Source organism: Pseudonaja textilis, chromosome 10 (genome assembly GCF_049901715.1).
Source record: "Pseudonaja textilis isolate UNSWEBS1 chromosome 10, rPseTex1.2, whole genome shotgun sequence".
NCBI lineage: Eukaryota > Metazoa > Chordata > Lepidosauria > Squamata > Elapidae > Pseudonaja > Pseudonaja textilis.
The window spans coordinates 695,614-710,154 of NC_141999.1; the positions used below are offsets into that span (position 1 = coordinate 695,614).

The 14,541-nt window shown below is 51.5% G+C and overlaps 1 protein-coding gene across 1 annotated transcript; it reads left to right on the plus strand.

Annotated features, from left to right (window-relative positions):
* The first annotated feature begins 603 nt into the window (after nt 1–603).
* Nucleotides 604–9,275, plus strand: MYCL (MYCL proto-oncogene, bHLH transcription factor). The gene is made up of 2 exons (XM_026702829.2): nt 604–1,207; nt 6,388–9,275. Exons 1-2 carry the CDS (start codon nt 766–768, stop codon nt 6,960–6,962), a joined length of 1,017 nt encoding a protein of 338 aa, XP_026558614.1. The 5' UTR covers nt 604–765; the 3' UTR covers nt 6,963–9,275.
* The last annotated feature ends 5,266 nt before the right edge of the window (nt 9,276–14,541 follow it).

Consider the following 14,541-nt stretch of genomic DNA (forward strand, 5'->3'; position numbering starts at 1 on the left):
CCAGACCTTTGGGGCTCTCTGTCCCTCAGGCCTTTTGAAGGCAGCACCCGCAGGAGGGGGGGGTCCAGCTGAGAAGGCCCAGCGCCCGAGACCGGCCCCCTTCCAGGGAGGGCGAGGGGGAGGGGCAACTCCCCGCCCCCAAGAGGCCCCCCAAACCGTCACCTGCTGCTGCGAGACGAGATCCAAGGGGTCCCTTCGGGGCACAAAAGCGCCGAGCATTCCGTCCCGGCTTCAGGTTTCCCCGCGCTTTGAGCCGCTGGCCAATCGGCTGCACCCGAGCGGGAGCGGGAGGCCGAGCCGGGGGCTCCGAGCGGACGGGAGGGCCCCGCGGAGGAGCGACCGGGCTCGGGGGACGCCGCCGTTCCCCCCTCCTTCCCTCCCGGGCGGGCGGCGGGGCTCCGCGGGCGAGGCGAGCCTGGCGGGGGAAGGTGAGGGCGACGCCTGTCCGCGCCCCCTTCGCCCATCCGGCGCTGCTCATTGGCTGCGTCCCGGGGACGGTCCGGGAGGGAGGCGGGGGAGGCCCATATAAGCGGCGGAGGCTGCGAACAATGCGGCTTAGCCCGGCTGGGTCGCGCCGATCCGCGGGGTTCCTTCCTGGCGGGGGGTTGGGCAGCGCCGCTTCCGTCGCTCGCCGGGCCAGCCGGGCTGCCGCGAGGCTCTAGCGCGGCCCGGAGCGGCGCGCGGCAGCTGCCCGGCGGCGGCGGCGCTGAGCCCGCCCGGGAGAAGCCAGAGCGGCGGGCGCGACCCCGGCGGCGCCTACCGGCCATGGAGCTGGACCCGCCGCTGCTGCCGCCGCCGCCGCCCTCCTCCTTCTACGAGCCCTGGGAGGCGCAGGGCGAGGACATTTGGAAGAAGTTCGAGCTGCTGCCCAGCCCGCCCGCCTCGCCCCTGCCCGGCCCGGCCGAGGATGCCGACGGCGCCCCGGAGCCCGCCGCGGGCCTGCTGGGCAACCTGAGCGCCTTCGTGCTGCGCGACTGCATGTGGAGCGGCTCGTCGGCCCGCGAGCGGCTGGAGAAAGCCCGGGGCGAAAAGCTGGCGGCCAAGCCCGCGCCGGCCCTGGCGCCCGCGCACGACTTCGGCGGGCTGGACGGCGAGTGCGTGGCTCCGGGCGCCGTCTTCGCCTGGCCCGGCGGCAGCGGGGGGGCGGCGGCGGCGGCAGACACCAAGATCCCGGTCTCGTCCGGCTCCGAGAGCCAGAGTGACTCCGGTAAGGCCGGCCTGTAGCCGAGAGGGGGCTGGAGGGTCGCCCCCCGCTCCCCGTTGCTCACCCCTCGCCGCCCTGGAGCCTCCCCGGGAGTTTCGGCTTCCGCGGCGAAGTTTGCCGGGTCCCCTCCGGGCTTCCCTCGCTGCTCCCGCGAACTTCCCAGGGTTGCTCGCGGGCTCTTCTCTCTCCCGCTGCCCCGGCAGTTCCGGCTCCTCGGCCGGTTCCCCGGGAAGCTGCCTGGCGGAGGGAGGGCAGGGTCCCCGGACGAACCCCGGGATTGGCTTAGCCGCCTGTGGTCGGGACTGGCTCAGTCTCGGGCAGGGCAGGTGAGGCCGTGGCTGTTCCGCCCGGTGAGTGAAGCCGGCCCGAGGGGCCTGCAGGACGAAAGGTGGGGGCTGCCCGGGGTCCCCGGTAGGAGGAGGCATTTCCCGGAGGAACTGGACGTGGCCGCTTCAAGCTTCTGGGCGCCTCCGCTGCACTGCGATCCTAGGAACTAAGCCCAGTTCCTAGCTATCAATTCTTGGAAGGCCTGGAATGGCGGCGGCGGCGGCGGCATCCTAAAGCTCAAAGCTGCTCGCATCCCACCACTGCAGGTGCCATCACAAAAGCCTGGCAGGCTGGTGAATAGAGCCAAAGCCGCCGCGTCTCTTTCGCTCCCATTCGCAGCCTGGCGTTTAAAATGACCTGAAAGCCACGATGTTCTTGGGGATCAAGAAAGGGGGCGCAGCCAAACCATGCCTGAAGTTCCGGAGTTTGGCTGCACACAGTTCACGCTCAGAATTGCACCGAAGGGCAGTAAGAAACAACCCACTTGGTGCTGGAGCCATCTCAAGAAAAACCAGAGACTTCCAATGACTGAGCACCCCGCCCCCTTTAAATTCTCAGTGAAATCTTCGGGGGGGGGGGGAGACAGAGAGCCAGCCTTTTTAACATGGGGGGGGGGGCTGCAAGAGACTTTCTGATGTAGTAGGAGACCCAGAGACTTCAGGGGAAGAGTGGCAAACATGGCCAGACAGGCAGCATGCTGGGTGGGGGAGATGGGCCATTGGAAATGGAAGGGCATGAGAAGGTAGGCAGAGTAATGGTCGGCTCGCATATCGTCTGTCCTCAGCGTGTCATCAGAGCCCGGAAACGGTTGTTCAACGAATAAGCTGCAAGGGTTGCTTATGCCTGGTCCAATCGGCTGCTATTAGGGCAGTTTGATCCCTTTTGTGCTGGATTTGAGTTTCACCTGGCTCAGCCCATTTGGTGCATTCAGAGCGGAACAGGTGAGGTCCTTATTTGCAGCTCCACCTTTTTGCTGGTTGATTCTCTGGCTGAGACCCAAAGAGGGATCTCCCCCATTTCTTACTACTCCAGCACTGATATTCCCCAACTGCCTTGGTATTGGAGTAGTTTGAGTGCGCCTGGCTTGCGAAGCTGTGTGTGTGTGTGCGCGCGCGCGCAAGTAGATCATGATGGCTCCAGTGTTCCGTAAAATAAGCAATGGCAGAGATGCTCTCGGAAGTGGTGCTTTCTTACGGACTCATTCTAGTAAAGAATTACTATTTCTGGAAAAAGTTTTCCAGCATAAAGACTATTTCCAGGGTGAAATCCGCCCTCTGGTGAAAAGAGAGTCCAGACAAAGTGAGGAGGGGGCAAGAGCAGCTGAACTGGGAAGGGGAGGCTCCTTGTAATTTTACTACTGTGCTCCACTTCCAGGCTTCAAGCCTTGTTGACCCTCCTCAGCTTGAATCACCAGGTGAACGGTGATGCCTGGTGACAGATCAGGTGTGAGGTTTAATTGCAGGAGGACCCTGGCAGGTTAGCAAAGAGGAGGTGGGACCTGTTACTGATTGATTGACTCATGATCTTGTATTGACATGGACTTCACCCCCACCAACAAGGGGGCTCTGTCCACAAATGCCCTTTTCAGCCAGGGACAAAAGGCAACAGATGTTCATGTTTGGGTTATTTTGAGGAGGTGTGGCTGCTTAATGAGTGGCTGGAGGAGAAGCCAATGGGGATAGGAAGGGGGTGGCATTTCTGAATGTGATCCGTCAGTTTGTTGCATCCTGAAACCAATGGTCAGGCTCTTTTGTCTGTCTGTCTGTCTGTCTGTCTGTCTTCCTTAACTCCTGGAGATTTGCTTCTATGAATCCTGTAGTTTTCTTGGCAAGATTTCACAAGTGCTTGCCGTTGCCTCCTTCTTAGGGCTGAGAGAAAGTGCCTGGCCCAAGGTCACCCAGCTGGCTTTGTGCCAACAGGGCCTCCCTGTTTGTAGCCTGAAGCTTTAATAAGCACTGGACCACACTGGCTCTTTAAACAATAGTAATCCTAGGAAAAAGTCAGATTGTGAAAAAGGAAGCTTAAAAGGACAGCTTCAAAATGTAAAGCAAGTGGTAGAAAGAGAAGTGGGAATTCATAATGGTATTCATATCTTTTACTTTAGGAGCTTTATGCTGTTTTCAGAACCAAAGTGCACACAGTAAAATCCTACTCTCCAAAAGTAGTGATCCATTTATAATTTTGTTAAGTGCAGGTGGGGGCTCTCTAGAGGACGGGGAGACCATTCCCCCAGACTCCCTTTCCAGCCCCCGCCCCAACTCTGCTTGCTTACTCTTCAGTACTGTTGTGACATGGAGCCCCAGATCTCTATTGATCTCTTTGAATTTGAATAAAACACATGGCAAGACGATCTTGCCATTATTGGTGTCTAACATGTAACCCATGAGCCCTGCATTTGGGTCCTGAGAGTGAGAAATATGGTGCATCCAACCATCTTTATAAAGCCTTAGTAAGACTATACCTAGAGTACTGCATCCAGTTTTGATCACCACACTGTAAAAAAGATGTTGAGACTCTAGAAAAAGTGCAGAGAAGAGCAACCAGGATGATGAGGGGACTGGAGACTAAAACATACGATGAACGGTTGCAGGAACTGGGCCTGGCTAGTCTAGAGAAGAGAAGGACCAGGAGAGCAGACTTCCAGTATTTGAGAGGCTGCCACAGAGAGGAAGGGGTCAAACTATTTTGCAAGGCACCCCGAAGGCCAGACAAGGAGCAATGGATGGAAACTGGATAAGGAGAGATTCAACCTGGAAATAAGGAGGAATTTCCTGACAGAACAATTAACCAGTGAAACTGCTTTTGCTTTCAGAAGTTGTGGGAACTTCATTACTGGAGACTTTTAAGAAGAGACTGCACAGCCACTTGTCTGAAATGGAGTCTGCTGCTAGTGCAGCAGGTTAGACTAAAAGATCTTTAAGGTCCCTCCCCATCTGTTATTTTATCTTTCACGTTAAAGATCTTCTGCTCCTGGGCTCCTCTGGCTGTTTCTTCTTGGAGCCCTCAGCAAAGAAGAGAAAAGCTGAACCAGAGGGTGGAGTTTAGTGAGAGGCGAGTTTAGACAGGCGGCAGCCTTCCCTGGAAAGGGCTGTCTCTCTTTCAGAGAGCCCAGCCAGTTTGTCTGAAGAAGAAAGAGGCGTCTCTTTTGAAGTTACTCAAGCCCTTCTCAACTCCTCACTCTCTCTTTTGGTGAGCGGCTGGCTAGGAGGTACTGTGTCCCGTTTTGTGCCTCTGGAGGTGGGGAAAGGCTCTATAGATTGATGGCTTCTGAGAAGTGGCAAGTCAAAGGGACAAAAGCCAGCTCCTCTCCTCCTGCGCCCCCCCTTCCTCGCCCCAGGTCTCTGCTTCATTTACAATTCCAATGAGCCATGGAAGAACAGGGCAAAGATGGGAGGTGGATTTAATCAAGAAAGTTTACTCCAGTCCTGCTTCCCAACCAGGTATAATTGGGACTTGTTCTGTTGTTGTTGTTGTTGTCCCTGCGGTAGAGATTTCTTCCCCTCCAGAGTACCAGACAACGTGCCTTGTTTGGCTGCAGTTCTAAACAGACTGAATTTGGAGGGCAGAAATGCCACCCTCACAATCCCCAGGAGGTTGCTGTGGTGCAGGTCAGATTGCTGGAGTCTGACAGGTCTGAGTTGGACAGGACAGGAGGCCAAGTGGGTACTTTTGTCTTCAGAATAACGCGGCTCCATTGCCTTGGTCACTCTTGAGGCTGAGAAGCAATTAATGGGGACAGCCTGGAGGTGCCTACTTGGTCAGATTTTAGAGTTTAGCTTTAATGTCTCTGATCTTTTGACACTACGTTATAGATGTGTAAGTTTGCTGCTTTAAAGAGTTTTACTTGGTTATTGTACTGCATTTGGTTACTTAAGTATGGCAACAAAACCATAATAGTCCCCAACAGCAGACTGATACCATCTGATGAAAAAGAGGGAAGGGAGAAGAGTGTCCGGTCAGGGATCCAAATGCCCAAATGTGACCCAAAGGGGACGGGGTATTTCCTACTCGAGGAGCGGCGCAGGAGGTCAGGAGGAAAACACATTCAGTGTTCCAGGTATTTGAGTTTGGAGATGCGTCTCCTGTCTTCTGAGCCACAAGCCATTCCAGAATTTGGTAATACCCCCGACTCGGGGTCAGGAGCAGGCAGGTACTCTCCATTGTCAGAGGAAGGAAGAGGGCAAGGCGTAGGGGGAAATCCTACTGTTCAGGAAGTCCAGGCCCAAGAACCAAGAGCTCCACTTTTCCTGATTCTGGGCCCTGGGCTGAAGCAGAGGGGAGCAGCTTGAGCGAGGGCTCAGTCTTACAACCTTCAGCCTGGAGGCAGGTGAGGTCATCCCCACGGAGAGAGATGAATGAACGGGCTTTGGCGGGCTCCTGCCTTCGGCATCTGTTGGAGAAGAACCTATTCTGGCAGGGCCAAGGTTGGCTTTACAAGGCATCTGATGGGAAAACCGAATCCAGCCTTGGAGTTGGATCAAGCCACTTTCCAGTTTGGGATGCTCACACCCACCTTTTCTGAAGAAAGAGGCCACAAGCGCTCACCTACATCTACAGGAACCCCTGGTTTACACAAGTTGAGGCACGTTTTGCTGTTTTGTTCGCTGTGGTTTGTTGAAAATCACAATTAGCTGGATTTGCATAATATGCAAACCAAAACCAAGCAAACCACAGCACAGCTTAAACCCAGCCTAGAGCTGTTTCTGGGCTTAAGTGAAGTGCTGTCCATTCAATTTGATCCCTACGCTACAGTTGCCCGCTCTGTTCAGTTCAGTTAATTGGTTGTTTGCCACTGCCTGAATCACAGAAATGGACCTTGATACCCGTTGATTCCTCCCTCTTTTCTTTGTTTGCAGAAGGAGAAGAAATCGACGTGGTGACCGTTGAGAAGAGGCAAGCTTCGAGGACACGGAAGCCGGTCACCATCACAGTGCGGGGCAACCCCCTGGACCCCTGCACAAAGCATTTCCACATTGCCATCCATCAACAGCAGCACAACTACGCTGCCCGCTCCCCACCTGAGGCTCGCTCCGTCGAGGGGCCTCTGGAGAAGGTCAGTCCTGATGCCAGGGACGATGAGCCACAGCCGCCCGGGCAGGGGGTGGGGCGCTTCCCTCCCGTGCCTTCCCTCCCCAAGACTGGCAGTGCTCCTGGCTCAGACAGTGAGGATGTGACCAAGAGGAGAAACCACAACTACTTGGAGCGCAAGCGGCGGAACGACCTTCGCTCACGTTTCCTGGCACTGAGGGACCAGGTGCCCGGTCTCGCCTCTTGCCCCAAAACCCCCAAAGTGGTGGTCCTGAGCAAAGCCTCCGAGTACCTGCAGCTGCTTCTCAGCGCCGAGCAGCAAATGGTGGCTGAGAAGAAGCTGCTGAAACTGCACCAGCTCCAGCTCCAGCAACAGATTTCACACCTGCAGGGCACACAGTAGCAGGCCAGGCCACCTGGGTTTTCCGTTGCCTCGGTACTTTTGAGTTGGTTTTGGGTTGCAGATTCCTCATGGACTGTCAATCCCATCATGCACTGCCACTGCACCTCATACGGGGCTTGTCCTTATTCTGCTGCTTGCATCTGATTTCTGTTCCTCCTTCCAGGAGAGGGAGGGGGCTTCAGCTGCCCAACCTTGGATTATGGCCAAGCCCCACAGCCACCTTGCCCTTCTTGGTGGGCCCAGCTGGACCCAGCTGGCGGCTTCTCCAGAGGGACCGGGGGACACACTAGACAAGACCCTCATCGCAACCAGGGGGTGTTTCAAGCAGCATTTCTCAGTGGAGGTCATTTGTCACTCATGAAGCTCCTGAAGAGGGTGGGTCTTTCGGCCATTCGTTGCTTTTTCATAATGTGATGGGGGTCAAATTCTCGGTCTCGTCCCCTTGCTGCCAGACCAAGACGTGGTTAGAATTGGCTTTTTCTGTTCCTCCAACAATTTGTGGACGGGTCCTTTGTGCACAGGGTTATTTTACAGCTCTGGAGTCGGGGGTGGAGGGAGCTGAGACCTCCCTGGAGAGGCAGCAAAGACCACCCTCCAGGGGAGCCCCTGGTTGCAGAGAGGCCCTATTCCAGGGGAGGGCAACCCGTGCAGGGAGGAAATCCATGCCAAGGGTTTGGTGCAAAAGGCACTTCGGCCATGGACACCACCCGTCTCTCCAGAGATTCTCCAGCTCACATGGGGGGGGGAGGGGGGGGGGCTTAAAAAAACCACCCCACTTGACTGCATCCCTAGAAAGCACTGCAATCACCTTGAATTTGATTTACCTCATTCTTTTTCCATTTAATGACAAACCAAGGCTTATCTTGGTGTTTGTATATCCTAATGAACCTAAAGTAGTGACGGCCTCATTCTTTGTACCGGACTGCTTTTTAAAGATATATATGCTGTATTTTTGTACTTTTTACATTTTTTTTCCTGTTTTTGTAAAATGCTTGCTCTTTCCCCTGCCTGCCCTCCCTCGTTTCTATACCCAAATATACCGCCTGCAGTCAGGGTGGTGGGCCACCCCCATGGCTTGCTAGGGAGTGATTCAAATGGGCTCCCTTGGGAACAGGCTGCTTTCCAAAAACTGGGATAACTGGAAATTCTTCTCGCAGGGAAGAGGCTGGTTCCAGCTTGCAAGCGCCAATAGCAGATGTCCCAGGGGCCTGTCTGGTGGGAAGCCGAGCCGGCCCTGCACTTTCAGGCTGGCTCCAAGATGGGGTTTCTGTCCCAGGTAGAGCAGGAAAGGGCTCGTATGGGCGGTTAGCCCGTCTGTGGGGCAGACCTTCAGGGCAGCAAAGCAGGCGAGGTGCGAGTCCTGGCTTGCAGAAGCATCGAGAGCGGCTTGGTGAATGGGGAGGCTGGCAAGTCTTGCGAAAGGGCATGGCAGGTGGAGGAAAGCTTGCCCTGGGCTTTAACTCCGCGTGCTGCACGAAACCTGCTGGGAGAGAGGGAGGTTTCAAGTGGGGGTCTCCAGACTTTAAGTCTTCTGGCTTCAACTCTCAGAATTCCTCATCCAGCCATGAGGAATTCTGGGAATTGAAGTTCAGAAAACTTAAAGTTGTCAAGTTGGGAGACTCCCGGCCTCATCCTTTTGGAAACTCCTTCTACACAAGGCCTCTGCACTGGCTCCCCTTCTTCTTCTTCTTCTTCTTCTTCTTCTTCCTCTTCCTCTTCTTCTTCTTCTTCTTCTTCTTCTTCTTCTTCTTCTTCTTCTTCTTCTTCTTCTTCTTCTTCTTCTTCCTCTTCCTCTTCTTCTTCTTCTTCTTCTTCTTCCTCTTCCTCTTCCTCCTCTCCTCCTCCTCCTCTTCTCCTCCTCCTCTTCTTCTCCTTCTCCTTCCTCCTCCTCCTCCTCTTCTTTTTCCTCTTCTTCTTCTTCAGTGAAAGAGCCACCCGAGGATCCTTGCTGGCGAGATGTGCAGGAGGACTGCCAGCTTGATCTGCTGCCAAGGACTCCTGTTTATTAATGGGTTCCAGGTTAGGATGGCAGCCTTAGCTAGCGGGCAAGGGGCTGAGCAGCGTCTTCCCCCTGCTTTGGCCAAGCTTGCCTAGAGTGTGGCTGCTTCCTCCTTATGCATACCCCACCCATTCTCCCCCATCTCGGGAGAGGTGGGAGTGATGGGCCCCCTTGCTGGCCCAAGATCCACCAGGCAGCAGCAGCTGGGACCTTCGTCAGTCAGCCCCGCCCAAGCTTCGAGGCTGCGTGGTTCAGACTTAGCACTTTGTTACCTCACATTTCTGAAATAAATTAATGGCAAAAGGTCAAACCAACATGGTGTCGTCTTCTCTTGGGGGGGGGGCAGATTCTTACCTGGGGGTGGGGAGGCTTCTGCTGGGTTGAATACAGCTGAAACTAAGCAGAAAGCACACTGGTGCTGTAAGGGAAAGTCCTCAAGACTGGCCACCTTGAATTGTTCAGCATCTTTGAGCTCCTAAAATGCCCGGACACTTGTGGGCAGCGTCTGGCTAATTTGGGGCATTGTGATGATTGCCACCCCCTGCAAATGGAGACGTCTTCTAATTGGAGAGTGGCAACCTTGGGGTAATGCAGCAAAGTTGGCTCTTTGTAGGATAAGGGCTTATTTGGGGCATTTTCATGTCCAAAAAGATCTAGAGCTGCATTCTTATTCCAACCAAGTGCTTCAGGATTTTGCTTGCTCTGAATGAGAGGCCAACGGCTTGTACTCCGTCTTGACAGATGCAAGAGGAAGAGGACGAGCTGGTTTCCCCAACACTAGAACTGGATTTGCATCAAAATTTAAAGGTAATTAAAATGTTTGATTCAAGAGGTTTTATCAGTCCAGCCAGATGACAAGGACGGGAGCTCCTGGCTAGCCCACTCCCTCTGGTACAGGATGTGAAAAGAAGCATGAAATCCCTGGGGAGAGGCCTCTCTCACTTGTGGCATGGATGTGAAATGCTAGCAGTTACACAAATGCTCTGGATTCACACCACATTAAACTCATGTTAACAGTGCAAGTCTGTTTTCACACGTCTCTAAAAGACAAAACATGTTAACTAGTTTCAGTGCAAAATGAATCAAATTAGCAACAGATTTTAGCTTATTATATCATGTTGTATGAACCAGGCCTCAAATGTCTTGCGCATTATGCCTCCCAATGGATTTCCCTGTTATTTCTGGCTAACAGGTTTATTCAGCTACTCAATATTGTAACATTGTAAGAGGAGTGAGTGTGTGTCAGTGTGGTGACCAAAAATCAGATTAGTAACTAAAGTGAACTGAAGGCTTCTGCCTTTAATTAAAATATTCCTTTTAACTAAAGTGGGGCTACCAGGCTCCCTCCTGATTTTACCTTTAGAAGACTGGCGGCTCTGCTTTGCCCAGGTACAAATAACAGGCAGGATGCTGAACCGCAACCTCTCCAAATATTACCGTTCTTGGAAGGCCAACATGCTCAGGCCGGGGGGCTCCTTTGCATGGCTGCATTTTCTGATTGCTGTGGGTGGAGAAGCGCCTGCAACACAGGTTTGTGGCTGCTCCCTGGTTCCAGAACAACGGATGAGCAGCCCCCCTGCCTGCCTATGTCATCAGGAGCCATCTCTGCCCTAGGCACGCTGCTGCAAATAGTTTATAAACCATTTGATTTTTCCAATTTGCATGAAGAAACTAACATAGATGTGCTAAGCCTTCACCATAAAGGGTTCCCAAAATAGGCCCAAAACTCAGTCCTACCTCTACAGTGACATTCACAGGCGGTCTGATGCAGCTCGTATAGTCTTCCAAGGATTAAAATAACAATGACAACTGCAGCTATAAGGCAAAAACTCCACCATCCGTTCTACACAATGATGCCCCAAAGTGATTTTGGTCTGCTTTAGAAGGGGCATGTCTACACCCCCCCCAAGTGTAAGCTTTTATTTGGAGATGCTCACCTTGCAGCGGCTTGCTCTGTTCTTTCTGCATAATAAAGGAAACTTGGCAACTGCAGAAATGCTTCAGGCAGCGGCATGAAAGTTCCAGTTGGCAATAAGAATCCTTGGCCTCCTGATCCACAATCGGGCCCCAGAACAGAGATTCAGTGGGAACGCCTTAGGACTTATGCCAGGTAAGTAAATGCAGCCACAGGATCTTCCTCCAGCTTAACCTGGGAATTTCTACGCCTCCAGTGTGATCGGCCACGAAGCCACTGCCCAGAGAAATCAAAATGCCCATCTTCCCCAGGCACAGGTCTTCCGTGATTCTATCCCACCTAGCCCTTGAACTGTACTCATGTGACATGCTTATCCTGGTCAGTTACGGATTTATTTGCTGCATTGCACAGCCTCCCAACTTAGTTTTAATAATTTTCACTGTTGGGAGGAAAACGTTCATTTGTAGCATGAGGACAGCTGCTTTGAGGGTAGCATAACCAATGTATTGTGCAAAGCCTGAAAACTGATCAAGTTACTTGTTGGGTTAAGCACTCCATTAGATACATTCTCTGTACAGGTAATTTTTAACCACTATGAAAAAGATGTTGTGACTCTAGAAAAAGTGCAAAGAGCAACCAGGATGATTAGGGGACTGGAGGATGAAACATGAAGAATCGTTACAAGAAGTAGGCACAGCTAGTCCAGTGAAGAGAAGGACCAGGGGAGACAAGACAGCAATCTTCCAATATTTGAGGGCCTGTCCCAGAGAGAAGGAAGGGGCCAAACTATTCTCCAAGGCACACAGAGGCTAGACAAGAATAATGGATGGAAACCGATCAGGGAGAGATTCAACCTGGAAATAAGGAGTGAGAACAATCAACCCATGGAAGAGAAGTTGTCTTCAGAAGTTGTGGGAGCTTCATCCCTGGAAGCTTTCAAGAAGAGACGACTGCCCTCTGTCAGGAATGGGGTAGGGTCTCCTGCTTGGGACCTACAAGAACCCTCCCAGCTCCGTTAATCTGTTGTGACTAGAACTTGGGTTGCTAACTAATGCAGTTGTTAAATGAGTCATGCCTGATTTTACAACCGTTTTTGCTGATTGTTAAACAAATCTCAGGGTCATTATGCCAGTCTGGCTTCCTCACTGCTTGTTGGAAGCCGCCTGGGAAAGTTGCAAATGGTGATCACTTGATCCTATGACATTGCAATGATTGTAAATACAAGCTGTATGGTAAGAGGTTGACTTTTGATCATGTGACCATGGAGAATCTGTGATAGTCATTAAGAGTGAGGACTAATTGTAAGTCATTTCAGTAATGTGGTAACTTTAGACGGTCATTAAAAGGTTGTAAGTTAAGGACTACCTCTATATGTGCATGTGTGCGGATAGGTACGTCTACAGAATTGAATTCGGATTCTTTTCACACAACATTTGACCACCTAAGGCAAAGACACAAGCTCTCTTCCCCACCAAGAGGGCAGGTGGGCTACTTGCAACTAGGAAGAGCAGAACAAGGGTTAAGAGTGACCAAAACACGTCTATGGGACACTGATTCCTTTGAATGCATCATCTCCATATTTGCTAAGTATTTTTCTTACCTTTTCATCTGATAAAAATAATAAATAGTCTGCATGTCAGTGCAGTTGCAGATGGGTCTTTTTAACAACTGTTTTTGTCTGAAATCAAAATATATTGTACTGGTAGCATTCCCACAATCTATTAAGGACTTCTCTGATACAAAAATGAGTTTATTGCAAATGACACAAAAGTTGGCTATGTTTGCAAATGGCTTAGACAGAAGGAAAAAATCAAGAAGCCCTTCAGAGGCTACAGACAAACAGGCTAAAGTAAGTTTTTTTTAAAAAAACCAGAGTTAAATCAAGAACAGAAGTCAAATGTTGAGGTACAAGATGGGATTTCATTGTAATAAAAATGTCCTTCTAACAGTCCCTAATTGTCACCTAAGTAGGAGGCAGCAGCAGGGAAAAAGGGAAAATGCAATTTTAGGTTGCTTCAACAGTATCATACTTCCAAATCACTGAAAATAATTATTTCCCCCTTTTTTGAATATTGGTCATATCTTACCTCAAATATTGTGTCCAGTTCTAAAAACCACGTTTTTAAAATGCATTTTGGGACATCAGAAGCAGCTCAAAGAAATCCAGTGAGAATTCCAAAGAGTTCCCAAATGCAAATCCTTTAAGAGCAGGGCTCTCCAAAGTTGCCAACTTAAAGACTTCTGGACTTCAACTCCCAGAATTCCACAGCAAGCATACTGGGAAGGCAGCCGTGTTAAGCATTGGGAAGAGAGAATTGTGCTCTGAAAGAGACCTCTTCTGGGCCTGGCAGGCCGGGAAATTGCAGGTGCAGAATCTCAGGAGGCAGTGAAGGTGGCTGAGGGGTTGGCTGGCTTGTTTAACTAGAAGAGCAGCCAGACAGTGGAATTGATCATGGAGGGAGATGGGCAATATTAATAAACTCGTTTTTGTATCAGAGAAGTCCTTAATAGACCATAAGCAGAAAGGCCGATGAAAGTCTAGGAATCCCAGCTTTTTGCTCTGTTTTGCTTATCAAGCATTTCCTCTTCGGCTACCATGTAGCCTTGTGTTTGTTTTTGGTTTTTTTGTTTATTCTAGGTGCGTAAAAGCTTCATGTATTTTTCATTTTTGGGGGTGAAAGGAAGGTTAGTTTTCATGGGTTAGTACACTTTCAGGCTCCTTTGGCCAAGCCTGCTTTAATCCCATCTGCTCCAATTATATTGCTTGCTCTCCCTGTTGCTACGGCAGGAGATGTGAGTTGCTAGGGGAAAAGGCATCTCCCCCCCTCCCTTGTTGCTATGGCAGAACATTGCTGAACCTTTCTGCTACCTTGGCAATAGCTCCTTGGCAACTGTGTCTCCATCCTTTTTCTTCTTTGCTTTTTGTTGCTACGGCAACAATCCCTTTCTCTTGTCTTTGGTCACAAGTTCATCTCTTTATCGGTCCCTAGGGCATCTGCTCTTCCAAATGGTTGCCATGGCAATCTCCCTCTCCCAACTTTGCTTACCCAATCAATTTTTCCTTCTCCCCTTTGAGCTTGGCGCTCCCCCCCCCCATGTGCATCAGACCACCTGGCACCAGATGTGACATGGCTAGGGCTGACCCCTGGCCTGGAGGCCGGCCCCTTCTTGACCTGTATCTTCCTGAGGGCAAAGAAGACTGCAGCTCCCATCATCCTTGACTTGGAGGGCCCTCGCTGTGGTAAGTGGGAGGGACTGTCACAGATATGCAGCAAATCCAGGGGATTTTTACCATGGCTTCAGAATTAAATGACACCTTGCATGGGATTGTAGCTCTAATTCAGCAAGCCACAGTTATTGATCCAAAACCAATTGGGATGCAGCAATACAATATGCAAAATCCCCGATGTTAAGTTCAGAGAGAGGCAAATGTCCGAGATGCAGTTTCCTGGAAGTCTGGGACCCCAAATACCACGGTGTTCCTTCTATGCCTTATAGTTCAGTGCATTACGTGTAGCTAACCAATTGTGTTTTATTTAAAACATCCAAGATAAACTATGACAGAATAACAGCTGAAAGGGACCTGGGGAGTCTGCTAGTCCAGCCCCCTGCACAAGCAGAAAACCCTATGCCAGCGTTGGCTAACCTTTTTGGGCTTCTGTGCC

Excerpts from the sequence above, each read along its gene's own strand:
- MYCL (XM_026702829.2), top strand. The coding sequence starts at position 766 with ATGGAGCTGGACCCGCCGCTGCTGCCGCCGCCGCCGCCCTCCTCCTTC. Across the intron at positions 1,208-6,387 it reads CGAGAGCCAGAGTGACTCCG|AAGGAGAAGAAATCGACGTG; the intron begins GTAAGGCCGGCC and ends CTTTGTTTGCAG.